At 49.0% G+C, this 27,655-nt stretch overlaps 1 protein-coding gene across 1 annotated transcript in view; it reads left to right on the top strand.

Moving 5' to 3' along the window:
* LOC144770500 (transmembrane channel-like protein 7) overlaps window positions 1-27,655 on the top strand; it is a 345,542-nt gene that overhangs the window by 62,814 nt on the left and 255,073 nt on the right. The window contains exon 2 of the mRNA XM_078655055.1: window positions 17,118-17,331. Within this exon, the coding sequence (XP_078511181.1) occupies window positions 17,118-17,331 (214 nt within the window). The remainder of the gene's footprint in view (window positions 1-17,117; window positions 17,332-27,655) is intronic.

Genomic DNA, 27,655 nt, shown 5'->3' with positions numbered 1-27,655 from the left:
ACTCAGGAGTCACACATCCACTCTGGGTGGTTTAAAAGGCCCTCACACACCGACCTGGTTGGTGTCATGCTTCATCATCGGGCCCCACCAAAGAGGCCGAGTGCCTCTTCTGTGTGCTACGACGCCAGGAGACTGCGGAGCTGGTTGTGTGTGTAGGGCGTGCGGTGAGGTATATATTAAAAGTGCCAAAAGGGTATCTAAAAATTATTTTAATATGTGATCCCTAAGACACGAACAAAGGTGAAGAAAAGAACTATGTGTCTGAATGTTATGCCAAGGTAATTGTATGGTTAATTCAGAGTTCTTTAAATTAGTCAGTCAACATGTTTCTGCCTTACAGTGGTTTAGATTTACCTAGGCATTCGTCAGGACTCAATAAACCCCGGCGGTATGGACTCTCTAATCGTCCACCCTAACCTGGGGACGTGAAAGTGAAAAATCAAAAAAAGGGGGTGAAAAGTGCATAAAAATGTGGAAGAGCGTTTAGCTCATTCCAAAAATTCCCCAAAGTCAGGAGAGTATCTGCACTTTATAGAATGGCGCTATTTGCACCATGGGTCTCGGGAGGGGGGTTGGAGCGTACCTGGCACATCGCCCTCAACGCTCTCAGCCCACGTCTGCCACCTAGCATATCCTCAAAACCGGACCCCTGACGAATGCCTAGGTAAATCTAAACCACTGTAAGGCAGAAACATGTTGACTGACTAATTTAAAGAACTCTGAATTAACCATACAATTACCTTGGCATAACATTCAGACACATAGTTCTTTTCTTCACCTTTGTTCGTGTCTTAGGGATCACATATTAAAATAATTTTTAGATACCCTTTTGGCACTTTTAATATATACCTCACCGCACGCCCTACACACACAACCAGCTCCGCAGTCTCCTGGCGCCGTAGCACACCGAAGAGGCACTCGGCCTCTTTGGTGGGGCCCGATGATGAAGCATGACACCAACCAGGTCGGTGTGTGAGGGCCTTTTAAACCACCCAGAGTGGATGTGTGACTCCTGAGTGGCTTTGCTCCTTTTCTGTGGCTTATGAAGCTCACATAACCTCTCTTCTTTTGTTGATTAGTCCCCAGTAAAGTGCACGAGGAGTGCCGGGGCTTGTAGATACAAATGCTGCTAGTGGGCCTGTAGCGCTGGTTGCGCCACCCACAGAAGCGGCCTCGTAAGATATGACTCGGGTCCGCCATTGCAGACCACGCGTACAGTCCCGTACTGTCACGCTGACTGCGCAAGTGCCCACACTTGCCAGGCCCTGAACCTTCCCTAACCTCCATATCAGTCGCCCCTATGGTAGGCCTACGGGCAGGGTGCATTGAGGCGTAAGGTAGGACGAGCCTAGAGTGTGGCATGTCCTCATAGTGAATTACCGCCCTTTTCGTTCTTCACTATGGAAGGGCTACCGGTTCTCTTAGGCCAAGATGAGCTGTCCGGACTATTAAACGCTATAGTCCCGGCAGGCTCAGGGAACCCGGTAGCATGTCGAGTTTAGTATGCCTGAACTCAGAATAATAAAATACTTCCTTTAGTAAGGTTTATTTTGATAGCCTGGGTTTGCAAATGCTACTTTTAGAAAGATAGCCTTTGCGCGCCTAACTATTTAGCCCGCCTCTGCCAGGATGTGTATCTGTTGTCTGGGTTTGTGTGAGTGACAGGGCTGGGAGATTCCCGGGGACAGTTGGAACGCCCAGGTGGTGAATAGGGTGCGTACACCAGGATGGGTGGGCGGAGTAGTCCTTGACTCTGAGTAGGGTTGTGCTCCACCACCACAATGCTGGCTCCACCTCCTGCGGAGCGTCTGATGTCTCTGCCCTGCCCTCCGAAAGAAGACGGCAGCGTCCTGTAAACAGAGTACTCCAAAACCGGGTTGAACTAGGCTCAGGACTCCTGGCCTGCAAAGACAAAAGAATCGCAGTATAAATATAGGAGCTCCGCTCCTTACAAATCAGATCCAGTTTTGACCACGACGAACCTCTGCCTGACTAGAAGGACCAAGAGAAGCTGAAGGACGGAAACCGGTCTGAATCCTGTAAGACTGGCCTGCAGTGGTGCCTTGCTGAGAACGGAGAGGAAAGGACCAGAAAGGACTTTGTAGAATTGTGCCTGAAACGATCTCCAAGGGCTTGATCGAGAGCTTGCCCCCTGAACGGAACCCCAGGACCATTGGGTTCTATCTGCTTGTGCCCGTCTGCTGTTGGGCCTTAGTTCTTATTCCCTCGCCCGAGGTGTGACTCTGGTGCCTTCGCCCCCTCCCAGGTCGTGACAGCTCGGAGCCTGGTCGCCCCGCCGTAGAGAGCCCCGCTCATCCCTGAGTTGCTCTCCGCTTCAGTGCCAGGCCGCCCGCTCTCCTGTCACCTCGCCGCTAACGGAGCGCGTTGGGTACCTCTCATCTTCTCCCGCCGGAATCTGCACGGAGCGCATCCCATAGCCTCGGACGGTCAGTACGTCGTAACGTACCCGGCTGTCTCGCTTTGCCCTCCTGCATACCCAGACCCATGCCGCACCTCAAGAAGGGCCTCCCCGTACAGTGGTACCGGAAGCCTGGCGTTGCACCCGTCTGCCATAGAACGTGACGGAAGTAGTACGTCCCGCAGGCCTGAACGGCGCCTCACCCCGTGAGCTGCATCGACCCCGGATCGCCACAACCCTCCACGGTCCTGCTCCTCCACCTCGCACCTCGAGGGGGACCTGAGCCGGAGAGAACCTCTGGAGAACCGTCGGCCTCGCACGGAGCCCGCCCTCACCAGCCGCTTCTGAAACGCCTCGGACTCCCACAAGCAAGGTACACGTGAACTCCGTCCCGAGTTCATATCGGATCCAGGGTCCGCAACGTTAATATTTCCCTGTCATCGTACCTTGCTGAACAACGAACATTCAAAGACTAATCTTGCCTATCATAATCTGGTGGCCTCGAATCGCTAAACGTTACATGGTCTTGTGATAATCCTGCTTGAATCTATCTTTTATATAAAGTATACATATTTTTGATACAACTACACGACTGGTGTCCATTTGTGGCGGGTCAGTGGGTTTACTGTGTGTGATCATGAATGCTTAACTTACTATCGCCCTGAGGATTAGCCTTGTCTGCTCGCGCCACACTACCTAGAGGGTGAGCAGGGGTTATTCAAAGGAGTAGTTCCCTTGCCCTGACTTGGAGCTGAGGGTCCCTGCTTGTCACAAGTGCCTACCTGTGCCAACCAGAGACCTCCGGTTCCAACATTGGTGGCAGCGGTGGGATTTCGGATTTTCATTTATGATTTATATACAGTGAATTACTGATTACCACGTAGTGAGAGCAGACCAAATAACGAGCCACAGATTACGTCCTTGCCAAGAGATCTCCAATAACTAAACCATGCCTGGTTCACTCCCCGTGAGAGCACCCTCTGTTATCTCTGGAATCGACGAAGTTGACTGGGAAGGGCTTGATAAATGGAAAATGGATCAATTGAGAGCCCTATGCGAGAAGTTCCGAGTTGCCCACTCCGGGTGCAAAACCAAAGCCCAGCACCTCAAGGCACTGGAAAGAGTCGAGAGAGCCAGAAAACCGGCTGGTAGTGGATCCACCAGATAGCCTTATTGAAGTACCGGGAGGCCTGTCGTCAGAAGAGCTGGCAGACAGGGCCGCAACCAGAGCGCATGAAGTGGAGATGGCCAGATTAAAAGGACAGATGGCAATGGAAGAGAAACGGCTCCAGCTGGAGCATGAGATACGCCTAAAAGAATTGGAGCTGAAAGCAAAGAGCTTGGACACAGCTCCTGGTGGCAGCACAACGCCAGCCCAGGTAGGGTCAAGGGTCTACGTACCGAAGGATGTGGTAAATGTTTTTGTACTTGTATAGCGCACAGCTACCCGCAGTGGGTTTCCCGGCGCTTGTACGAATACCGCAAGGGAACCCTTCCTGGCTTTCCCTGTGAAGTGTCCACTCCTGGGCACCCCCATGGTGCAGACCAGGCATCCCTCGCGTTGTGGGGGCCGTTGTGGAGACTAAGCAAGCTATTGCCCAGAGTTGCAGCGTGGGACCCATGATCAGAACAGGCACTGAGGCGAGAATATCCAGTCAGGGGAATTAATGAGCCCGAGACCCGCCGAGGTGGGAATCGAACCCTGGTCCCTGGCCAGAGTTCTGCATCGAGGTCTGCCTGCTCTAACCATTGAGCCACTAACCATTGAGCCACACTTCTCCACTATGTGGTGAAGGAGTATTTTAAGGGGGATGACATAGGGCAGTGGTTCAGGGCCTACGAGGTAGCCATGTCCTCCCACCGGGTCCCTGAGAAAGATTGGGGAGCGGGGTTGTGGGGACGGTTCCTGACCGAGGGGCGGGATACCCTGCTAGATCTTCCTTCTAAAGAGTCCAACTCCTACCCGCACATGAAAGATGCCCTGATGAATCAATTTGGGTTAACTCCTGAAATGTACCGACAGTGGTTTAGGAAATGTGTGAAGATTCAAGGGGGTATGTATGTGGAGTATGTGACCTTTTTCTGCAGCCGTAGAGAGACGCTGAATTCTCCTCCGATCGGATACGATTCCAGAATAATACGGACGTTATCCTTTGAAACTCGGGGACACTATGAATTTATCTACGTTATTCGATACGTAGAGTGGTCCCCCATGCCCAGTGTTCGGATCCTATCGCCCTATCCTAGCGGGATATCGGACTTTACTTATCAAGATTGAATGCTTCCCATTGATTCCTGTTCTGGTTATTAACCAGAAATACTGATTGATTCAGGTTGTTTGCCCCACTACCCCTCTTCCGTCCTGAAGAAGACCCCCGTGCAAGGATTTAATTTATTCCTGCTTTATCTGGGTCGAAACGTCGACATACTCCCTGACCTATAACACAGCCTCCTCCTGCCCACTATTCTTGTACATTAAGGACAATGGGGCATGTGTAACTTGAATTATTGGTTTAGACTGTGACCGTTTTACTGCTTATCTTACATTGAATTTGTACTAATGTTTGATAGATACGTGTTTTTATTTGTCACGATCCCCTCCTACACTACCCTCACGACTGCACGTCCCCCATACCCTCAGGGGCACCAATACAACTGCAATGTGTGAATTCATGTTTGTTGCTTTTTTCCTATAATGTGAATAAAACATTATAGATGTAATTTCTGTTTATTTGATTCAACCAATTAGTTGCGACAATACGCTTCCCTCCCTTACTGGGACCCCTCACTTCTTAACGCTTTTTCTGCAGAGCGCTGGATGGTTGGGTTGAAGGGCAGTAAAGTAACTGATTTTCAAGGGCTACTTGATTTAATGGCATGGGAGCACTTGTCGGATAATTGTTTTCCAGAGTTACGCCAGCACCTGATCGATAGCAAGCTGTCCAACCCGAGGAAGCTTGCTGGGGAAGCGGACCGCTGGCTCAGCACCAGGGTCCACAAAGGTCCAGTGGGAGACTCAGCCAAAGGTGGGCAGGGTCCCCAGCAGAAGAGCGGGGGGGACAGGGGAAAACAGAAAGGCTTCCACAAAGGCCCCCAAAGTAATCCCCAAGGGAACCAAGGGAAAGGTTCTTAGCCTCCTCCATCCCCGAAATCAACCGGGGCCCGACAGGTAAACCTGTTCAAAGAGGGCCCATCACCTGTTTTAGGTGTGGCGACCTGGGTCACACTGCCTCTGACCCCAAGTGTCGCTTGTTTGCAAAACCCGCACCCACTGGTGCTCCACCCCGGCAACTAGCTAATGTTAATTTTGGGGAGGAAGTAGCCGTCCAAATGGGTGGGGATCCCGTTCAGATGACCCTAGTCTCGCTAGGAGACAGTGAGATGGTCCCCAAGAACTACCTACCCAATAACACTAAAAAATATGGGCAGGTAGCGACCATCAACGGTAAGAAGGCGGAGGCTCTTCGAGATACAGGAGCCAGTGTGACTGCAGTGAGGCAGCACCTGGTGTCTCAGGAGCAGGTAGTACCGCACGCCTACTGTAGGGTTGTCAATGCTGACAATTCTGAGAGCCAATGTCCGATGGCTCAGGTTCCCTTTGAATGGGGGGGGGGTCTCTGGTACTCTGCAGGTCGCTGTGAGGACCTCCATGCCTGTAGATTGTCTGCTAGGGAACGATTTGGAGAACTCCCCTTGGGAAAAGGTGGAGAAAACGACTCATCTGCGGATGGTGGGTCTACCCGACTGGGCGTGCGTGACCACGCGGTCCATGGCAGCCAGTAGGGGTGTTGAAGAAATCCTGGAGCCTGAAGGAGAGGCCCAGGAACCGGCCTTAGAGAGAAGGCGCAGGGGGCGCGGACAGCCGGCCCCCGAAGTTCCCACGGCCCAGGAGGAAGCAGACCTTGAGGGGGATGCCCTGGAGCCTACCGGGGAACAGATCGCAGAACTGGGAGACCTGCCTGAGCTGACCCATTGGCAGCAGGAAGGGGGTCCCTCCAGGGAGGAATTCTGCAAGAAGCAGAGAGAGTGCCCTTCTCTCGTAGGGATGCGGCAGCAGGCTGCAGACCAGGCCAATGGTGTTCAGTCCGGGAAACACTTGGTCTAATGGGAGAACGATCTCCTGTAGTCAGAGCCTAAGGCTGCTGAACCTGGGTCAGCCCGTGTGCTGGTGGTACCCCAAAAGGTTAGAGCCTTCCTACTGGGTTTGGCTCACGATGTGCCGTTAGCAGGACATCTGGGGATGGACAAGACCTATGACAGGCTTGTCACCCACTTTTACTGGCCCCAGATGCACAGGAGCTCAGATGCTCACTGTAGGACATGCCCAACTTGCCAAGCCAGTGGTAAGTGTGGAGGGAAGAACAAGGCTCCCCTCCATCCATTCCCCGTCGTCAGTACCCCATTCCAACGAGTGGGAATTGACATTGTGGGGCCTCTGGACCCCAAGACAGCCATGGGCAACAGGTTCATCCTGGTCTTGGTGGACCATGCCATCCGGTACCCTGAAGCCATCCCTCTGAGGACAGTGACAGCCCCCGTGGTGGGACGTGCGCTGATGGGAATTTTCTCTCGAGTAGGATTCCCTCTAGAGGTGGTGTCTGACAGAGGTACCAATTTCATATCGAAATATATGAAATCCCTTTGGCAAGAATGTGGTTTAACGTACAAGTTCACCACCCCTTACCATCCCCAAGGAAACGGGTTGGTTGAAAGATTCAACCGAACCTTGAAAGGCATGATCATGGGCCTAGAAGGACCAATGAGGCGTAAGTGGGACGTCATCTTGCCATGCCTACTGTTTGCGTACCGAGAGGTGCCACAGAAGTCGCTCGGGTTCAGTCCCTTCGAGCTTCTGTACGGTCACCCGGTCCGAGGACCTCTGAGTCTGGTTCGGGAAGGCTGGGAGCAATCTCCCAGGAAACCTCCCCAGAATGTATATAGCTACATGCTGGCCTTCCGAAACCAGACCAGGCGATTCAGGAAACTTGCTGAGGCAAACCTGGAAGCCAGCCAGGAGGAGATGAAGCGGTGGTACGTCCAGAATGCCACTCTGGTGGAGCTTCAACCTGGACAAAAGGTGTGGGTCTTTGCCCCAGTGGAGCCCTGTGCACTTCAGGATAAGTGGACGGGTCCATTTGAGGTTGTGGAGCGCAAGAGTCCTGTCACCTACCTGGTGAACTTGCAAACTCCCAGGAACCCTTTGAGGGTCCTACATGTTAACCGCCTTAAGCCCCACTTGGAGAGGTCCGAAGTGGGCATGCTGTTGGCAACCGATGATGGAATGGAGGAGGAGACCAAGCCTCTTCCGGACCTCTTGGTGGCCTCCGAGCGAGAGGGGTCAGCGGATGGAGTTAACCTCTCATCCTCCCTGACCCCTGAGCAGCAGAGTGATTGCCGCCAGCTGCTGGGGCAATTCCCTGACTTGTTCTCCCTGGTTCCGGGTGTCACAGATTGGTGCGTCCATGATGTGGACACGGGAGACAGCTTGCCGGTGAAGCACAAGGCTTACCGTGTGACTGACAGGGTACGAGCCTGCATCAAAGAGGAAGTCTCGAAGATGTTTGCTCTTGGGGTGATTGAGTCCTCCAGCAGTCCATGGCCCAGCCCAGTGGTCTTGGTCCCGAAGGCTGCGACGCCGGGAGCCACACCCGAACTACGGTTCTGTGTGGACTATCGAGGACTCAATTCGGTCACGAAGACTGACGCGCATCCCATCTCCAGAGCTGATGAGCTCATCGATCAGTTGGGGGCTGCCCGGTACCTCAGTACGTTTGACTTAACGTCTGGGTACTGGCAGATCGCCTTAACTGACGGGGCCAAGAAGAGGTCAGCGTTTTCAACCCCAGATGGGCACTACCAATTACGGGTTATGCCCTTCGGGATGAAAAACGCCCCTGCCACCTTCCAGAGGTTGGTCAACCGGGTGTTGGTTGGACTGGACGTGTTCAGTGCCGCCTACCTGGACGACATCGCAGTGTTCAGCAGTACGTGGGAAGAACACTTGCGACACCTGTGGGAAGTGTTGGCGGCTCTGCGCAAGGCAGGCCTCACGATCAAGGCAAGCAAGTGTCAGATCGGGTAGGGTTCGGTGGTGTATTTGGGACACCAAGTTGGGAGCGGCCTTCAACCCAAAATTCAGACCATCCTGGCTTGGGAAGCCCCCAAGACTCAAACGGAGGTGAGGGCCTTCCTCTGACTCACCGGGTATTACAGGAGGTTCGTCAAGGGATACAGCACCATCCTTGCCCCCTTGACCGAGCTGACTTCGAAGAAGCAGCCCCGGAAAGTGATCTGGACTGACGCCTGTCAGGTAGCATTCGACACCCTGAAGACGGCCATGTGCACAGCGCCCGTGCTCCTGGCTCCTGATTTCTCCAAAGAGTTCTTAGTGCAGACAGACGCTTCAGAACATGGGATTGGGGCTGTCCTCTCACAGACAACTGAGGAGGGCTGGGATCACCCTGTGGCCTTCATCAGTCGGAGGTTACTTCCACGGGAACAGGAGTGGAGTGCGATTGAGCGAGAAGCTTTTGCTGTGGTCTGGGCCCTGAAGAAGCTAAGACCCTACTTGTTTGGGTCACACTTCCGAGTTCAGACGGACCACAGGCCCCTCAGATGGTTGATGCAAATGAGGGGTGAGAACCCGAAACTGTTGAGGTTGTCCATTTCTCTACAGAGTATGGACTTTACGGTGGAACACCGCCCTGGCATAGACCACGCCAATGCTGACGGTCTGTCTAGGTTTTTCCACCTTAGTGATGAGGAACTCCCTGGGCAAGGGTAGTTCTCCCCACATTTCAACTGGAGGGGACACGTGTTAGACCTGACACCTTGGCGTGAGTCTCCCTTCCACTTTTTGCTGATGTGCCTCCGATGTTTTGCTGGTGTTCGATGCTCAGGGCACTGCGCCACGGCCAATCCGTGCCGCAGTGCAAGTGCTCCCAATGTAAAGTGTATGTGTAATTGATTTCCACGATTGGCTTATTTGGGTTACTGTCAGTCCCCAGTAAAGTGCACAAGGAGTGCCGGGGCTTGTAGATACAAATGCTGCTAGTGGGCCTGGTTGCGCCACCCACAGAAGCGGCCTCGTAAGATATGACTCGGGTCCGCCATTGCAGACCCCGCGTACAGTACCGTACTGTCACGCTGACTGTGCAAGTGCCCACACTTGCCAGGCCCTGAACCTTCCCTAACCTCCATATCAGTCGCCCCTATGGTAGGCCTACGGGCAGGGTGCATTGAAGCGTAAGGTAGGACAAGCCTAGAGTGTGGCATGTCCTCATAGTGAATTACCGCCCTTTTCGTTTTTCACTATGGAAGAGCTACCGGTTCTCCTAGGCCAAGATGAGCTGTCGGGACTATTACACGCTATAGTCCCGGCAGGCTCAGGGAACACGGTAGCATGTCCAGTTTAGTATGCCTGAACTCAGAATAATAAAATACTTCCTTTAGTAAGGTTTATTTTGATATCCTGGGTTTGCAAATGCTACTTTTAGAAGATAGCCTTTGCGCGCCTAACTATTTAGCCCGCCTCTGCCAGGATGTGTATCTGTTGTCTGGGTTTCTGTGAGTGACAGGGCTGGGAGATTCCCGGGGACAGTTGGAACCCCCAGGTGGTGAATAGGGTGCTTACACCAGGATGGGTGGGCGGAGTAATCCTTGACTCTGAGTAGGGTTGTGCTCCACCACCATAATGCTGGCTCCACCTCCTGCGGAGCGTCTGATGTCTCTGCCCTGCCCTCCGAAAGAAGACGGCAGTGTCCTGTAAACAGAGTACTCCAAAACCGGGTTGAACTAGGCTCAGGCCCCCTGGCCTGCAAAGACAAAAGAATCGCAGTAAAAATATAGGAGCTCCGCTCCTTACAAATCAGATCCAGTTTTGACCATGATGAACCTCTGCCTGACTAGAAGGACCAAGAGAAGCTGAAGGACGAAAACCGGTCTGAATCCTGTAAGACTGGCCTGCAGTGGTGCCTTGCTGAGAACGGAGAGGAAAGGACCAGAAAGAACTTTGTAGACTTGTGCCTGAAACGATCTCCAAGGGCTTGATCAAGAGCTTGCCCCCTGAACGGAACCCCAGGACCATTGGGTTCTATCTGCTTGTGCCCGTCTGCTGTTGGGCCTTAGTTCTTATTCCCTCGCCGGAGGTGTGACTCGGGTGCCTTCGCCCCCTCCCAGGTCGTGACAGCTCGGAGCCTGGTCGCCCGCCGTAGAGAGCCCCGCTCATCCCTGAGTTGCTCTCCGCTTCAGTGCCGGGCCGCCCGCTCTCCTGTCACCTCGCCGCTAACGGAGCGCGTTGGGTACCTCTCATCTTCTCCCGCCGGAATCTGCACGGAGCGCATCCCATAGCCTCGGACGGTCTGTACGTCGTAACGTACCCGACTGTCTCGCTTTGCCCTCCTGCATACCCAGACCCGTGCCGCACCTCAAGAAGGGCCTCCCCGTACAGTGGTACTGGGAGCCTGGTGTTGCACCCGTCTGCCATAGAATATGATACCCCCCACAGATCCACGAGTACGACCCGGCGTGCTAGGAAGTAGTACGTCCCGCAGGCCTGAACGGCGCCTCGCCCCGTGAGCTGCATCGACCCCGGATCGCCACAACCCTCCACAGTCCTGCTTATCCACCTCGCACCTCAAGGGGGACCTGTGCCGGAGAGATCCTTTGGAGAACCGTCGGCCTCGCCCGGAGCCCGCCCTCACCAGCCGCGTCTGAAACGCCTCGGACTCCCACAAGCAAGGTACACGTGAACTCCGTCCCGAGTTCATATCGGATCCAGGGTCCGCAACGTTCTTATTTCCCTGTCATCGTACCTTGCTGAACAACGAACATTCAAAGACTAATCTTGCCTATCATAATCTGGTGGCCTCGAATCGCTAAACGTTACATGGTCTTGTGATAATCCTGCTTGAATCTATCTTTTATATAAAGTATACGTATTTTTGATACAACTACACGACTGGTGTCCATTTGTGGCGGGTCACTGGGTTTACTGTGTGTGATCATAAATGCTTAACTTACTATCGCCCTGAGGATTAGCCTTGTCTGCTCGCGCCACACTACCTAGAGGGTGAGCAGGGGTTATTCAAAGGAGTAGTTCCCTTGCCCTGACTTGGAGCTGAGGGTCCCTGCTTGTCACAAGTACCTACCTGTGCCAACCAGAGACCTCCGGTTCCAACACTCTCATAATTGCATTTACCACTTAAAGGATGGGGCTAGATTGTGTGAAGGGTTAGGAAACTTGCTGCAGAGCTTCACAGTCAGACCTCCATCTTGGTCGCTGGTGTAGCCACGCCCCCTGGAGGTAATGTCTTGTTGATTGGTAGAAAACTGTCCATGGAATCCATAAAAGTAGACTCCACAAACAAATACAATGTTCCCATAAATCTGAAAATTCCATTCTTAAAACAACATTTTTATCAGCAAATAAGAGTTTCTTTGGGATTATTTCCAAGTAAGAAGTGTTGAACTGTTGATTGGATGCTTGAACTGTCTTCAAGAGGACGTATAGACAACTGTGTTCGAATTAAGAGGGTTTCTAGCTAAATTTGAGGCTAACCGGTCACTGTATCCTGTGTTGTGAACTCTCCGCTTGAATGAAGAATGCAAACCAAAATAAATGCAGCTCAATTAGATACTGGTGAAACAGACCTGAAAGGATGATAATGACCACCAACATATCTAAGACCTTTGGTTAATTCCACCTGTTGTTCGAAGCAATGATCGCGGGCATAATACATTTCAGGATTTGCGTGCATCTTGCAAAGCAAAGATGGCGGCATGCATATGTGACAAGCGCTGGCTGGCTCAGGGTTGTAGGGTGCTGCAAAGTGTCCCACAGCAGCTCAGAAGCCGTACAGAAACGACGACGTCACAGACGATCTCACAGCTACTCTACGCGTCTCCATGCCTAAGGTAAGCTCCACGCGGGATGCACGTGGTAATTCAAATGTCAATAACTGTCGTGCCAAATTATGGTCTTAGTACTAATGGTGCATCAGTAATAAATTGAACGCAAAAAAAATTGCTGACTTGTAAATACAAAGCAATTTACTCACAAGTGATCACTCGCGTGTCCTTATGCTGAAACGGAATCTAGCTGTGACAGAAACACAGCAGTAGACCGCTCACCTGTTAACAAAGAAAATGAATACGTATGGCACTTCTGTGTAGAAACTCATTTTTTTATCACTCCGTTGCACCGTAGAGGCAGACACTTTCAGGAGGCAATATGAAAAGCACTATGACCGTGGCTAGATGTTTCTTGTGGAGCTTAAGTAGCTATAAAGTCTTATTGTAGTAAGCATATATCCGAATGGTGTAGACGGCCTTGAAAGTGTAAATTCCCTTTGATGTAAGTAAGGGCAACATGCCTAGACTGGGGCTGTCCACTGTAGAGAACACTGATGGGGCTGCAGGGCTTACCACTCCAGGTTCTCTGCTTTTTTGTGGACAGTTGTTCTTTTCTGTAAACATCTTCCTCCTGGAAATGTAATTTGCAATGTCAGCATCTGTAGTTTCAGTAGGTTCCTTCAGCTGTAAAGACTTCTTTACCATGTCATCTTTATCATCATTAAGACCAGTTGTAAAGCATGAGTCTGTCTCCAGATCATCGCCAAAAATATGTTGTGATGTACGAGACGTAGCCGAGGCGTATCTTTGTAGTTTCTTTATTAGGTCTTGAGTTACAAGTTGGTTTCTATGTGAAGTATCCCCACCAGCCTCAGCCCATCTTCAACTGTCACACCTAACCACACCGACACCCAAACATTCCAAACATCTCCATCACACCGACATTCCACTCAGAACACTCACAGTGGCTGAGAACCTAAGAGCTAGGTAACATAGGAGTAACAATATTACATAGGCAGGATATAAGAGATCCCATAAATCAACCATGAACTGAACTTCCATCAACCGTCTAGACACCTGCACCCCTCCTCTCTAGCCCTCGCACACACACCCTGCATCCGTAACAGCAGAGGCCACTCCTTCTCCTACATCACTGTCAAGACCTGGAACGACCTGCCCCTCCAGCTCCGAACATCGCCCTCCTCGGAGGACTTCAGAAAGAAACTCAGGACCTTGCTTTTCAACAGAGACACTGCACCCTCAGTGCCCAGATTCCCCTAGGAGTGACAGTGTTACGCTATATAAATGCTGATTGATTAGTTGATTGATTGACTGATCTAGTAGAGGGGTAGTAAAAGAAGGAAGTTTGAAGGGCGATGGTCATAGTGGTGACTTATCTACTGCATGATCGCTCACTTGCCGAACAGTGCCTTGGACACCCGGCCGTGAGATCAGTCCGTGTTCTAGGTTTCGCTTCTAGATTTCCTCTCTTCCCTCTGCCTTATCATCATTGCAGCAACAGCCAGTGCTTTGAAAATGATCCCATTCAATTCAGTACCACAGGGAAAATGGCCTGCTGGGGTACAATGTGAGTGCACGTTTCTGCCATCAGTCTAAGCCTGGAAACAGGTGACTCTGGCTAATTTTCCTACTAATCCTGTTGCTGGGCCGTGGCTCACTGCTCAGCTTTCTGCAGGTCTCTTTGGTGAGTGTGGAAAGTTAGCAGAAATCATTGGGAAAGATGTAGAAACCCCGGTCAGAGAATATTCGGGGTCTGAAAAAGTATACTTTTAACGGGGAGCAGTTGGGCAGGAATTTAAGCTGCCCATGAGAATCCAAGGAGTGGTTGGGCTGCATGAGTGCAATGGGAAGCCTGGGAAGCGGTTCAGCAGCAGTTTGTTTTTTAAGAGTGGACTAGTATATGGGGAGGAAGTGAGCACGGTTTGTGATGCTTGCAGAAGCTTGCACCGGACTAGTTGTAGGAGCTTGCTCGGACATGTTGCAGAAACATATATATAACGTTTCATGTTCTGTGGACTCTTTAATGTCGCTCCATAATGTGCGATTTCCTATAACTTACGTTTCACAGTAAAGTCTCTATATTCTTTTGAAAATGTTCGTTATCAAATGCGTCCCTGTTTTCCTCCCTGGTAAATTATACACCCCCTCCTATATGGCACACTGCCCCTGGGTCTGGATGGCGTGAATCTGTTCCGGAGAGGGCAAAACCTCGTAGTTTGCATGTTAAGTGTTGTGTAGGAATCCAGAACATCTTCTACAAACTAAGCAAGTTCTTCTATTCATGGTTAAGAGCACCTTTTCGTATGTATTTGCCAATAAGAAAATATCTGCAAAGCTTATTGCAGAGCCAGGGAAAAAACCCTGCTGGTCCCTTTACAGTCGTTCTCTACAAGTCGAAATCATCTGCCCCCTCAAGATGGAGGGAGCTTAGGCCAGCCTACCAGGTGGTCCCCTAAACAACCAATACAGGGATTTCCTCTGGCACCCATTGGAATATGGTGGACCTTGGCAACTGGGCCATAGCTTAGTCCCCTGGAGCAGCCACCACCCCCCAGTATACCCAGGGCACTGTGATCGAGAACTCTGATTGGCTATGGACAATCGCTATAGAGGGCGTCCCCGCCTTCCAGTGGAGACCCTACTACCCCTGCCCCAGCTTGAGCTAAAGTCTTACAAATCCAATTCCATCTTGAATTTGCCTGCACTTACATTCCTGATGACCCAGGTTGTCTACCTGTTTTGTGGCCAAACATGACTCCTCCCCTGCCATGATGAGCATGGTGTGAGTGCTCAGGGTGAAAGGTGTGTGCAAAGGGTGAGAGATGTGTTTGCAGCATGAGTGGTGTGTTAGTAGTGTGCGCTCGCACACGTGAGAGGAATGTGTGGAGTGTGAATGGAGGGTGTGAGTGGTGCGGTGCAGGGTGTCAGGTGTGTCAGTGCAGAGAGAAAGATGTGTGAGCTGTATGTGAGTGCAGGGTGAGCTGTGTCTCATGTGAAGGATGAACAATACCAATACAGGACGAGTGCTCCAAGTAAACAGTGCATGAGAGTGAAGTTGTGTGTGATGTGCAAGGTGACTGGCATGTGAACACTTAGTGAGTTGTATGAGAATAGTGTGAGTGCAAGGTAAGCTTTCTGAATGCAGGTGAAAGGTGGGTAAGTGCAGCGTGAGGGGTGGGTAAGGGCAAGGTCAATTGTAGAGTGTGCTGTATAAGATGTGAATGGTGAGTAAGAGATGTATGAGTGTAAGTAGCCCAGATGGTGAGTGCAGCATAAGAGTTCTATGAGTTCAGGGTAAGTGGTGTGCCTGGGTGATTGCATAGCGAGCAACATGTCTGCATAGGTGTACGGTGAGGGGTGTGTCCTTTTAAATTTAGAGTGGGCCACATAGTTTTAAGTGCAGGGTGAAGCACATTAAAGTCAAACCTATTGGCATTGCCAATGCTTGTTGTTACATGCAGACTATTTCATATGTATCTCATGCTTTCTGCAGTTTTCTAAACAAAAATATAACTCAAAATAGTTGATTGAATTGCGATATCACTCTGAAGTTGAGGATAAACACGTTATAATTTTTTATCCACTTAAATATATGTGACAAAATTACCCCTGGTGTACCTTATAAGGATATTGCAAGTTACTGAGGAGTTTCATGACCATATAGAGGAATGAGGGCAAAGGCTGAGGTCCTTTAAAAGGTTAGGGAATTCTGAGGTGACTTGCCAGTTCCTTGTCAGGTATGGCAGGGGTTACTTTATTCCTTATAATAATAATAATCTACATTTGTAAAGCGCACAATCACCCGTAAGGGTCTCTAGGCGCTGGGGGCCGTCGGGAAGATTAAGCGAGCTATTGCCCAGAGTCACATGGTGCTGGGCTAACCTGCCGCCGGAGCCGGGGATCGAACCCTGATCCCCAGGTTCCAGCTTCAGTCGCCCTGGCCGCGGCGCCATGGTCACACCATCACGTTTCCCAGCAACCACTTAAATCCTTAGTGCATGGCTTTTTCATATAAGAGAGGTGTGTGCTTGCAAATGTGAAGAATAAAAATAGAATCATAGACTCTCCAGTGTGAAATTGAACACATAAAAAAGCTGTTAGATAATTATTGCAAAACGGTATTAGAATCAGTTTAATACAAGTCATTAAAAAATGTAAAGTAGAAAAATACATAAAGATTCTAACTTTTCTATACCTACATTACAAAGTGTTATAAAAACATGTTGCAATAAATCATCCCTTTCAGATTGTCATTGTACAACTGGAAAAACAGGTAGATGACAAAAAAGTTGTGTTTCCTTTGTTTAAACAGCTGCTTTATTCTTTGTGACCTGACCTGCCTTTCACTTAGACTGCTGGTTCTGCCGGCAGGCATTGTGATCTCAGAACTTGTGACCTCAGAAATCAAATTGCATTTGACTTTTGTCACGATTTCTTTATAATGGGTGACTGAGTGCATTACAAGTCGCCGATTGTTAAGAAATTCAATGCAGGCTTTTAATACAGCTATTGCAGAATGCCATGTATTATATGGGCATATTTTAACGGGGTGATAAGGTTGAGAGCCTGAAGGAGGAGGGATTGTGGTACATGCTGCAAAGCTTGTTGAGCTCACTTCGCTTGAGCTATGTAAAAGGTAAATAATACATTTGTTGTCCAATATTTCTTGCCGCAATGATGTCCCTGGTTGTGGCTACCGAGGTCGTTCTATACATGACCATTAGGTTTAACCATCACACAAAGAAGCGCACAACAATGACTAAGTCATTCCTCAGAAATGCATATTCCTGGTACTGACTATCCCATTCCTATTTGCAATCTACAGTTGTCGAATGGCAGGAACACTATCCTCAGAAACCTGTTAGTGCAGCACAAGACAGCAGGGGAATCAGAAAAAGACCGGTGGGGGCAGGAGTATCAATGCCCAGGGATATCAAAGAGGAGGACATCCATCTTCAGGAGTTGGTGGCTGAGCAGCTGGAGCGCGACCGACCCCTCAAAGAACTTGCCCTTCCCATTGCATCAAAACGGAGGATTCGGTAAGGGCATCTTTCCAACCTACAGCTGCAACTATGAGTAGGGCACTTTGTAGGTGGCGTGCAGTCTGTATGAAGCTTGATTGTACCTAGGATTGCAATATAGAAATCTCAAATACAGCATGAGTTGCTGCAGTCATTTTAGAATATTCATTCTTTGATGTACCTTTTCTCTTCGTCCCAAAATGCAAGATTCTAATTACTTATCATTCTCTTTTCCTCTTCACGCTTTCACAGCTGCTTGCATTATTTAAGTACATTCTACAAGTACTGATCATAGATGCTGTTTCATTGGTAAGCATTTAATCAACCACAAAAGGATGCAAAGCTTAGTCATCCCTGATGAGATTTATTCCTGTGACCATTAAATGCAGACAGAACTCTATACCAAATACATTTACCCATTATGGAGATGTGATATTTGGTGTAAATGTTTGGACCCAATATAATGGTGAATATAAATGCAGATCTTGCAAGATTAAGGATGCCAGTTGTGAGAAATTAGGTAGTTGGCTGATGGGGGTGGAACCCCTTCTCAAGCAACAACCCCAATCCTTGGTAGGATGATCCACAAAAGTCACTAAATTAACGTGGTGCTTACCCCTTGGTAGCTTGGCACAAAAGCAGTCAGGCTTAACTCAGAGGCAATTTGTAAAGTACATTTATGCACCACACAAATAGTAATAAAGTGAAATGCAAAACAAGAAAAATTACACATCAAATTTAACCCTGGGTGTGGTTCGCGTAGTAGCGCTACGCAAAGTGCTCTTCACACTACTCGAGCTCTGCGAACTGCGTAGTGCACTGTGCAAAATGCTGTTCACACTGATTGCACAGTGCCGGATGCTTGGCCGCACTGTGCAATCAGTGCAAATCATATCTTGCGCAGTGCAAGCGCTCGTTTCCTGCCGCTCATGTAGATTTTTACTTGAGTGGCAGCTTTTTCAACGCGGACTGGTAGTTTCTCATTGCGAGCGGACGCGAGCATACGTGACCACTCGCAATGATAAATCTGACCTCCCCGCATTGAGAATCTCGCCGGGAGGTTTATTTTCCACACTCGCGATCGGCAACTTGATGTTGCTGATCGCGAACGAGGAAAAAGTCTCGTCGGGATGTTATTTTGCTCGCTCGCGGTCGCCAACTTGACGTTGAGGACCGCGAGCAAGCAAAAAATCACCGCTACACGTGTTTGCACTGTGCTACGTGCAATTTGCATAGTGCATAGTAGCGCAAACTTCGCAAACTATGCGAGCATAGCGTGGTACTTCGCCCAGGGTTAATCAAATTAAAAACCTTGGTACATTTTAATAAATAAAATGATACCAGAATGACACAAATCAAATTAGAAGAACCACAGATATGCAGTTTTAAAGTTTTAGGTAGACATAGTGCCTAAAAGCACAAATCGCCACTCACGGTCATCTGATTGTACAAGACCAGGGAAAGTCACAAGTTTAGGCTGACTGCTTTGGAGCAGGGGCTGGCTACAGAGACCAAGTAAGTCCCGCCAAAAAAGTTACATTCTCAAAGTCCAGTTCAAAGAGTCCAGTTTGCAATGGAGGTGGCTGAGAAGAACAGGGAGAGCATTGTGAAAAGTCGTCAGTGGAGCTGTCAGAGTGGGCCTGGTGTCACGCATTGTCGCACTGTAGCAAGAAAATCCACTCAGGCGTCATGGACGGTAGTGGCTGGAGCTTCACATTGGCAGTCACCGTGGACTGTCGTTGCTGTAGTGTACGGTGCAGATCTCACATTGCAGGTCGTCGTTGGCGGTCACTGTAGCGCGAGGAGTCTGGTTCACCGGAGCTTTGCATTTGCATTCATTGCCAGTGGCACTGTCTCTCCGTGAATGGGCCCATTTGCAGTCACAAAGAACCCACAACTTCAGGATTTCTCCTTTTCTTCCAGATGAGTGCACTCTTATGCCAGCCAAGTGTCCACTGCCTGAGGAGCTACCTCTTGGGAATCAGGGATTCACTATAGCAGAGGCTAGAACGGCGCAGGCAGGTCCAGTTGTAGATCTATTTGTGTCAAGTCCAGTAGCAGCAGGTCAGCTCGGCAGTTGCAGGGAGGCCTATGAAGGCTGTTGTGTCCCTGTAGCTCAGAACAGGACATCAGCCAACTGACCCATGGAGTTACTCAGTTTAGCCTGGTGTTAAGAGAGAAGGTCCCGTCTTCCTTCTCAGAGAGCAGGGCAGGTCTCTAGCAGCAGGGTAGTCCTCTGGAAAACAAGGCAGGCCTGAAACAACAAAGCAGTACTCTGGAGAACTAGGCAGGCTTCAATCTGCAGGTTGTCCTCTGGGGACAAGGCAATAGTTCTTCTGTAGTCCACAGGTCCAGGAGCGTACTGAAGTGGTGTTCTGAGGGTCCAATGGTTTTACCTTGTGCCAGCCTTTGGAGTGGGGGATTCTTCTAAGCTGCCTCCACATTTGGTTTTGGAAAGTTCTTCCTTCCCTTGTCAAGGCTCCAAGAACTTTAGGGTGATAAAAGACTAGTGTCCTGTTTCTTTTTGTGTGTGCTGGAGGTAGCACTTTGAAATGTAAGTGGGGCAGGGAACAGCTCCCCCTCCCCCATCCTGCCAACACTTAGTCCCCCTTTGTCCTCCTGTCTGGGAGGAGTACACAAAGGCCAACTGTCAACTACAGCTACTCATGTTACCCAGGACATAGGCAACACACACCAAATGGTTAGAACAGGAAAATGTAAACTTTCTAAAAGTGCCATTTTCAGAATTGTAACTTAAAATCCAACTTTAACATGAAAGAGGGTTTAAAGTACAATTCAGTAGAGTCCAAACTTGAGATCACTTTCTGTTCCCAATCGAACATTAGCATGTGTTCAGTGTTATAAGGTAGCCCACTGTTATCCATTGGAAGAGATAGGCCCCACAGTAGTGAAATATACATTTAGGATTTTTTTACTACCAGGACTTAAGAATACATGTCACACTTTTAAATACATTTCCCTCTGCCCTATGGGCTGTTTAGGCACTACCTTAGGGGTGACCTTCCCACTGTTATCCATTGGAAGAGATAGGCCCCACAGTAGTGAAATATACATTTAGGATTTTTTTACTACCAGGACTTAAGAATACATGTCACACTTTTAAATACATTTCCCTCTGCCCTATGGGCTGTTTAGGCACTACCTTAGGGGTGACCTTTATGTTTTAAAAAGGAAGGTTTAGGCCTGGCAAAAGGTTTATTCAGCTTTGTCAAATTGTCAGTTTAGGACCTTACCCATGTTTTAAAAGCACAACTTAAGTAGGTGGCACAATGAGTGATACAGGCCTACGAGTAGCATTTAATTTGCAGGCATTCTAAGTCATGACTTATAAGTAAATTAAATATACCAATCAGGTGTAAACCAATTGTGCCATGTTTTAGAGAGAGAGGCCTTAGCACTGGTTAGCAGATATAAAGTGCACAGAGTGCTAATGCCAATAAAAAACTGAAATTGAGAAAACAGGATTAGTTAAAGAAAAAAATTTCGGGGAAGATCACACCTAGGATTTAAAGTCTAACACAGATCTGGCCATGATTGTGTTTCTTAAGAGCTAAAAAGATGGCACATTAGGAAAGTGACTTTGTTCCTGTCTGTCCCACATTCTCAGCACCTGTGATCTCTAAGGGTCACATAGTTGCACTACCTTAATGTTAAACATCAAGGAAGCACCACATTTGTATTTGTCAACATCTTAGCTCATGAGTGATCGAGGACTGATGCCCAGGACAGAGATGATCTATTATATTTTGATGCACAGTGCCAAGTCTTATGATGCAGTGTGGTAGGACATTAATTAAACTCACATCAGTTAAAACATAGAATACCAAACACTTGTGTGAATTACTATACCCCCATGTCAATTAATTTGCTGCTTTTAAAGTTTTTATCCTTTTGTAATGGTTTTAATTAACTAACACAAATAAAGAATTGAACTGAACTGAACTGAATACCAAACAGCCTGTGGACCTCCTTAAGTCTCATATGTTTTCATCAGTGCCCATGCCCGGAGTTGGATTTGTGAAGACTTGCGGCCCTAATCACAAAGGTAAAATCTGCTATAGGCAAATGTTTATGACTGAATGTACCTTTTTTTTCACCTGCATGGAATTCACAGATGGAATGCCTCCAGGCTATCTGCAGGTACAGATGCAGATTTCTCCACCACAATTGGGAGAATTTAAAACTTGCCTTGGAAGTTTGAGAATGCGAATAAATGTATGTTTTTGGCATTCTGAAACTGAATGTATGTTTGTGACATTCTGAAACTTTTCTTTTCACACTGGATATCATGAGGAATTTCCCATCGGACAGGACTGAAATAACTCGCCTTGAATAAATGGAAGGAGAATGGATGACTCTCCAGAATTGATGGGGTTGTAAGGAAGGGGTGGTTTACTCCACAGGGAAAATGTTTTCCCCAGGGAGAAGAAACATGTGGGGGCTTCTCCGCTGTGGAGAACAGCATGCAGGAGGACGCCTGGAAACCTGTGTCCGACACAGCTTTTCAGGTGTACTATCATTGATGTTAGTGAGTAGGAAAGAAATAGAATAGTGTACTGTGGTGTAGGAGTCAATCTCCAGCCGTACTTTTCCATTTATTTTTGTTTATGAGCCCTATATGATTTAACTTCTTTCAGCCATAATGAAACATAATGAAACAACATTAGAGGTGTCAATAGAAGCCACAGTTCAAAGGCGCAGAAAAGAAGGACCATCCAAGAAGTTCCTAAAGAATAAAACCAGCTAAGCAACTTGCTCTTCACACAGTAACATCCATTTTGCAAACATAAAAGAAGACGGAGGTGACAGCAGAGCCTGGGAGTTGGCAAAGACACCTTTTCACCGGTACCGTCCAGTACTGTAGGATTAGATGCTTGTGCACTTCGTAGTGTGATGTTTTTTTTAGACACAAAAGGAGAAAGATGCCTCAAAGGTATTTCAAAACACTACTACTATTTACAAGCTTATTTCCAAAACAAGAAGACATATGGCATGTAAGCATTGCACTTGTCTTTCCTGTTGTGAGGTTATTACCACCAGTTGCCCCATATTCAGTGAGTGCATTGGACGTCCTAGGGCAGGCCTTAATCCTATGCCTCCGTAGAAGGGATCCCAGGGGAAGCAACTAAGATGTAATATCGAACAGGACAGGGTTGTCCTTGCCCGAGGGTGTGAAAATGCGTTGCATGGTACCTCATATGTGCTATCCCCTCAAGAAACAAATCTATTCTATAGTGCCTCTATTTTGTTAATCCATACTTCAGGAACTTTAATACAAATCACCCCCTTCTCAAAACTTTAACACAACACCACCCCCTTCTTAAATTAAACCGAACACAAATCCCAGTGTGTCCCACTCCGTTGTAGAGAGGTTACAACATGTGGGTGAGTACTGTTCTTTCAGCTGACGGATCTACACTTGGGATCCCTTTTGAAAGGAGGAGGCCCCCCTTATCTTTGAGAATTCTTTATAGTACGAAGAATGACATATAGGAGTCACAATCTGAACATACCTACTGGATCTCTTTGTATGCAGGGCTGTAGAGTATTCCTAGCAGTATGCCACTGGGTGTACCTAAATTAATGCTAAGGCACAAACTCCAGAAGAGGTTTCTTAAGCAGGTTTACCTCCCTAACCTCAGGGAATGATTGGATGGAGGGCCTGGCTCCCCAGAGAAACAGCGACCAGAGGCTCAACCTAAGCCTAACATCCACCATCCGACTTTCGATCTATGCCCTTTCGCAGGCAGGGCCATTCCTAATGAGGCACCCCATTGGGGTGAAAGCCTCCTTGGATCCCTCTGATCCTGCAGGAAGTCCAGCTCCTACACACTCATTCTTACAGAATATTGCAATTCTGCCCAGCCATTCACAAGCCAGTCACACCCTGTGTTCATACTGGCATCCAGGTCCTGTCTGTTGAGTTCATTGCCTTGCTCTTCTATTTTTAGAGGAAAGATGCAGTTATCCTTCCTCTATCAGACCATGCTAGAACTATTTATTAAATTGGTAGCACTGCGTATCCATAGTTGCACATACTCAAAATGTGCACAGCAGTATATGAAAAAAACAGTAAGTACTTTGGAAAAACATGTTTAGTCCAACAGTTATACGGTGCTCAGACAACCAAAGGCACCCTGCTACCTAAGGTGTTGTGTGCGGGCCCAGCAGTGGTTGTAGGTTCACAATAGTGAAATGTACATAAAACGTTTGAGTACACACCGCAGAGTTCAACAGTAATAGTACAAATTGGACAAAGGTCTGTTGTTGGCTTATACTTAGGTCCAAAAACACATTTATTATTCCTCAAAAATGAATACCATGTTACAGATGGTATTCCAATGTTGCACGTAAAAGAAAAGAACAGCCGACACATGTTTCATCCAAACTGGACTTTATCAAGGCTGTAATACAACAATGTATATAAATTAGGCCTGGGCGGTGAACTCCGCTCCATTCGCGGGGTTTTCAGCACTCTGCGCTCCTCGGAGCTCGTGGGTGCAGAAAACTCCGCTCCACGTAGTGCAGCAGAGTTTTTTTCTTGCTCGCCAGCTGTAAGTGAGCAGCGGATTTGGTAGAATTTCATGCTGCACTCCGCCACTTGCAGAACTCTGCAGAGTTTTTTGTCATGCCCAGGCCTGATATAAATGCATATTTTGGCAAAAGATATTATAAACTACATGCTGATGAGGAACTAATTGGTAGACCAACGTAGAAAACAAAAGGAACAAATGAAGAATCTAGAGATGACAGGGCTAAGTCTATTGTTCTAACATTCACATAACCAAAGGGTGAGTAGTTTAAAATAGTATTGGTACAATGATAAGTCTATTGAAGAGACGTGACTTGCATAGACAAATATGGAGGACTCTCTCTGATGGAGCTCCACATCATACTCCGTTATCTGTCATGTGCCCTTCTGACCTTCAGGACACTGCTACCTAGGTAATGGCAGTCTCGTGGAAGTAGCAACGGGGGCCCGGATTGCGGCAGTGCGCCTCACAGCCTGCGGCCTTGACTGCCCTGACTTAAGGACAGGTGGCCCAGAGAAGTGCCTGGAGGTGTAGGAAAGCAGAGGTGTGACAGACGAAGGAGGTACTGCCCCTTTGTTGCAGATATGCTGTGGGGCCGTCATCTGTGCCCTCTGTGAGGAGATACAGAGGTGTTAAGTCGTCTCTCTTGTGCCTCGCCCCTGTGGATCCTGGGGACCCTGAGCCCTACAGTGACAACCCCATCCTGGCAGCGATGTGAGGCACAATGTCAAATGAGCGGGACAGCGAGGGGCAACTTCGGACTCTCTGTGACCCTCTGACCTGGGAGACGCTTTGTAGAGGCCATGTCCCTGGGATTGGCTCCGCTAGGAGACCGGCGACCTAGACTCTCCTGATGGGCACTCTTGCGGCTGGAAGCGGTGAATGCACCCGCTGGCCCAGGCAGAGCTTGAACCATGCTGAGACTGCATAGATTGCTGACTAAATGCAGCGGTAGCCCAGATATATAGCTGCGCATGCATGCCAGTCTGCACAAATCGCTGACTAAACACGGCGGGAGGCCAGATATGTGGCTGCGTACGACCTGAGTCTTCATTGCTGCGTGGCCGCCTAGTGCAGTGTTAGGGCCCCCCCGCACCACCCCATGCATAGATTGGGTGCCATTGAGAGAACACGGTGTGGCGTAGCTGAAGAGGGTGCCTGTGATCGAAGCTGACCCAGCCCTAGGTCCACATGGCCGGGCCTGACTCGGGCAAGGGGCCAGAATGTGGATACAGTGAAAGTGGCACCTAGGCCTTCAGGGCATTGCGAAGGAGGGAAAGATCGCTGCAGAAGCCCAAGGTGAGGATACATCGCCCATGGGGTGTGCTGCAGCCTGAGCACTGTGTAATGGATGGGACACATCTGAACATGGGCAGTGGCCCTGTGGTATTCAGATTTGGGCAGAACTTGATGGCTCTGGCCTTATTTTATTTTATTTTATTACCGATTTATAGAGTGCATGGCTGCCCGTAAGTGTCCCAGCGCGAATGAAAGAAGACATAAATGAGGGGAAGTGAGTTTAGGGAAACAGCCAAGTCTTGAGAAGTTTACGAAAAGGAGAACAGATTCGGTTCAGCCCGAATGTCCAGAGGGAGAGAGTTCCACAATTTGGAGGCGTTATAGTAGAACAGACGGCCTCCAGATCGGGCTCTCTTAATTCTAGGCACTGAAGTAAGGTGAAGATGGGAGGATCGAAGGGCTCTGTTGGATGTGTGGGGCATGATAAGATCCTTCAGAATGGGAGGGGCCTTATTGTGCAAGATCTTATGTGTGGTGCACAGGGCCTTGAAATGCACTCTTTGTTGGATGGGCAGCCAGTGAAGGACCTTAAGGGAGGGTTTAGCTGAACAATGACTATACGTGCCCGTAAGTAGACGGGCCGCTGTATTTTGTACGACCTGGAGTTGTGAAACCACCTTTTTAGGGGCTCCAAGGTAAAGGGCGTTACCATAGTCAAGGCGAGACAGTATTAATCCTTGGATCTGGTGTGGAGAAGTTCCCTCCTTGACTGCCTGACTGCCCTGTGGAGTCAGCCATTTCCTGAGATTCTGCCACCTGGCTTGCCAGCAGTTGAGCGGCAACTTGAAGAGCTCTTGGCCTCATCCTACTGACAACATCTGACTCCCATTGCTGATGGTACGCTGCCCCGCAGCCTGGCTGTAAATTGAGAACCTGTCTGACCCACATCCTGCTCCCAGGAGACTACTTGCTGCCCCATGACCTCAAGACTGGAGACTGATGGGGTCTAAGGATTGTTCCATTTGCTGGGCTGCTCATGCTGCGTGGTGCTTGGTGCTTGCAAGCAGGCCCTTCCCTAACCTTTGATGGCCATGAAGGGCTTGTGGTCTGGGACACATCCTGCGTCCCGCACTTATCGACCCCACCCACACTGACTTCAAAAGAAACTGTCTCTTTGGTCCGATCTAGGATGCCCTCCTCTGTCAACCATAAACTGGACATTCTCCTGGCAGCCATAGAAAGATCATGCATATCTCGGGAGAATTAAATTGAAGCAGTGGTGATGGACCTCACCTTACTACGCGATGACCACTGTAAGCTAGCCGACGGAGTCAACACTTCGGAAAAATTGCTGCCCACTCTGGTACCACCAACTCAAGAAACACTGACTCCATTGCACCAATTGCATGATCAGGTCCGCATACCGGAAGAGAGAGCACACTACGCAGAGAGCCACTCCCATAGAAATAACATATGCGTAGTGGGCCTCCCAGAGAGCACGGAGGGTCAGGATGCAGAACGTATCTGGAGACATGGTTGACAGTATTGTCCCCTCATACACCCATTCGCCCTTCTTTTCTATTGAACAGGTGAACTGAGTACCAGCAAGGCTGTCCCCCTCGGTGATATGCCCAGGCTGCTTGTGGTCCATCTTCTGCACTACAAGGATAGAGATTTCATCCTGAAAGAACCCTGAAAGCTCAACAAACTGGTAGTGGACAATGCGAGAGGAATGAGCATTCTGGACTACTACCAGTACAACAACAGAGCTCGATCCTTGATGCCGTACGCAAACTCTGGGACTTCAGCAACAAATACTCTCTCCAGTTTATACTCTCTCCAGTTTCTGGTGCATTTCCAGGTCCTGGCAGAAGGCACGTTACACTTCTTTGTAGATCCTAAGGAGGCCTGGGACTGGGCGGACCCCTGTGTGATTGGGGATTCTGCTTAGTCGCAGCCACTGCCGATAGACTCAGGGACCTTGGGTGGGGGCTCGTGTAGTCGACGGGACTGCCTGCCATTGCAGGCCTCACATACATTAGCTTGCCTGATCTGGAACAGGTTTTCTGGGAGAAGAGACACGCACTACAGGTGGCTGCAGTGTTTCTGGACCCTGGACAACCCTCCGACTCAGATAGGGATGGCAGTAAATACACTAGCGACGATGGATCCTCAACATTCTGTCCTCTTCTGCTCTACCACCCCACACAATGTGACCCCACAAACAGCAGACAATATCCTTTAAGTCACAGTGGGAGTTGACTTGCCAATGCAGTATCGTTTCTTTTAAAAGGACATTGTAATTATGCATGTTGTTTCATTTCCAGCAGTTGCAGAGTTGCTCCCCAGGACCTCTGTAGTTGCTAGTACTTTTAGTTGCATATAAAACCTGTGACATCAGCTGTGAGAACGCTTTGCAGTAACTCTGAGCCTGAGTGATGGACGCCTTGACATCTGACATGGTTGCTGATGCTTCCCGGTAACACATGGTGGCCAACGGAGTTCTTCACCCTCTGACCACACTGTAGTGACTGTGCTCTGACACCAAT

The sequence above is a fragment of the Lissotriton helveticus genome, chromosome 7 (assembly GCF_964261635.1).
Source record: "Lissotriton helveticus chromosome 7, aLisHel1.1, whole genome shotgun sequence".
Lineage (NCBI taxonomy): Eukaryota > Metazoa > Chordata > Amphibia > Caudata > Salamandridae > Lissotriton > Lissotriton helveticus.
This window is presented reverse-complemented; position numbering and strand designations above follow the sequence as displayed.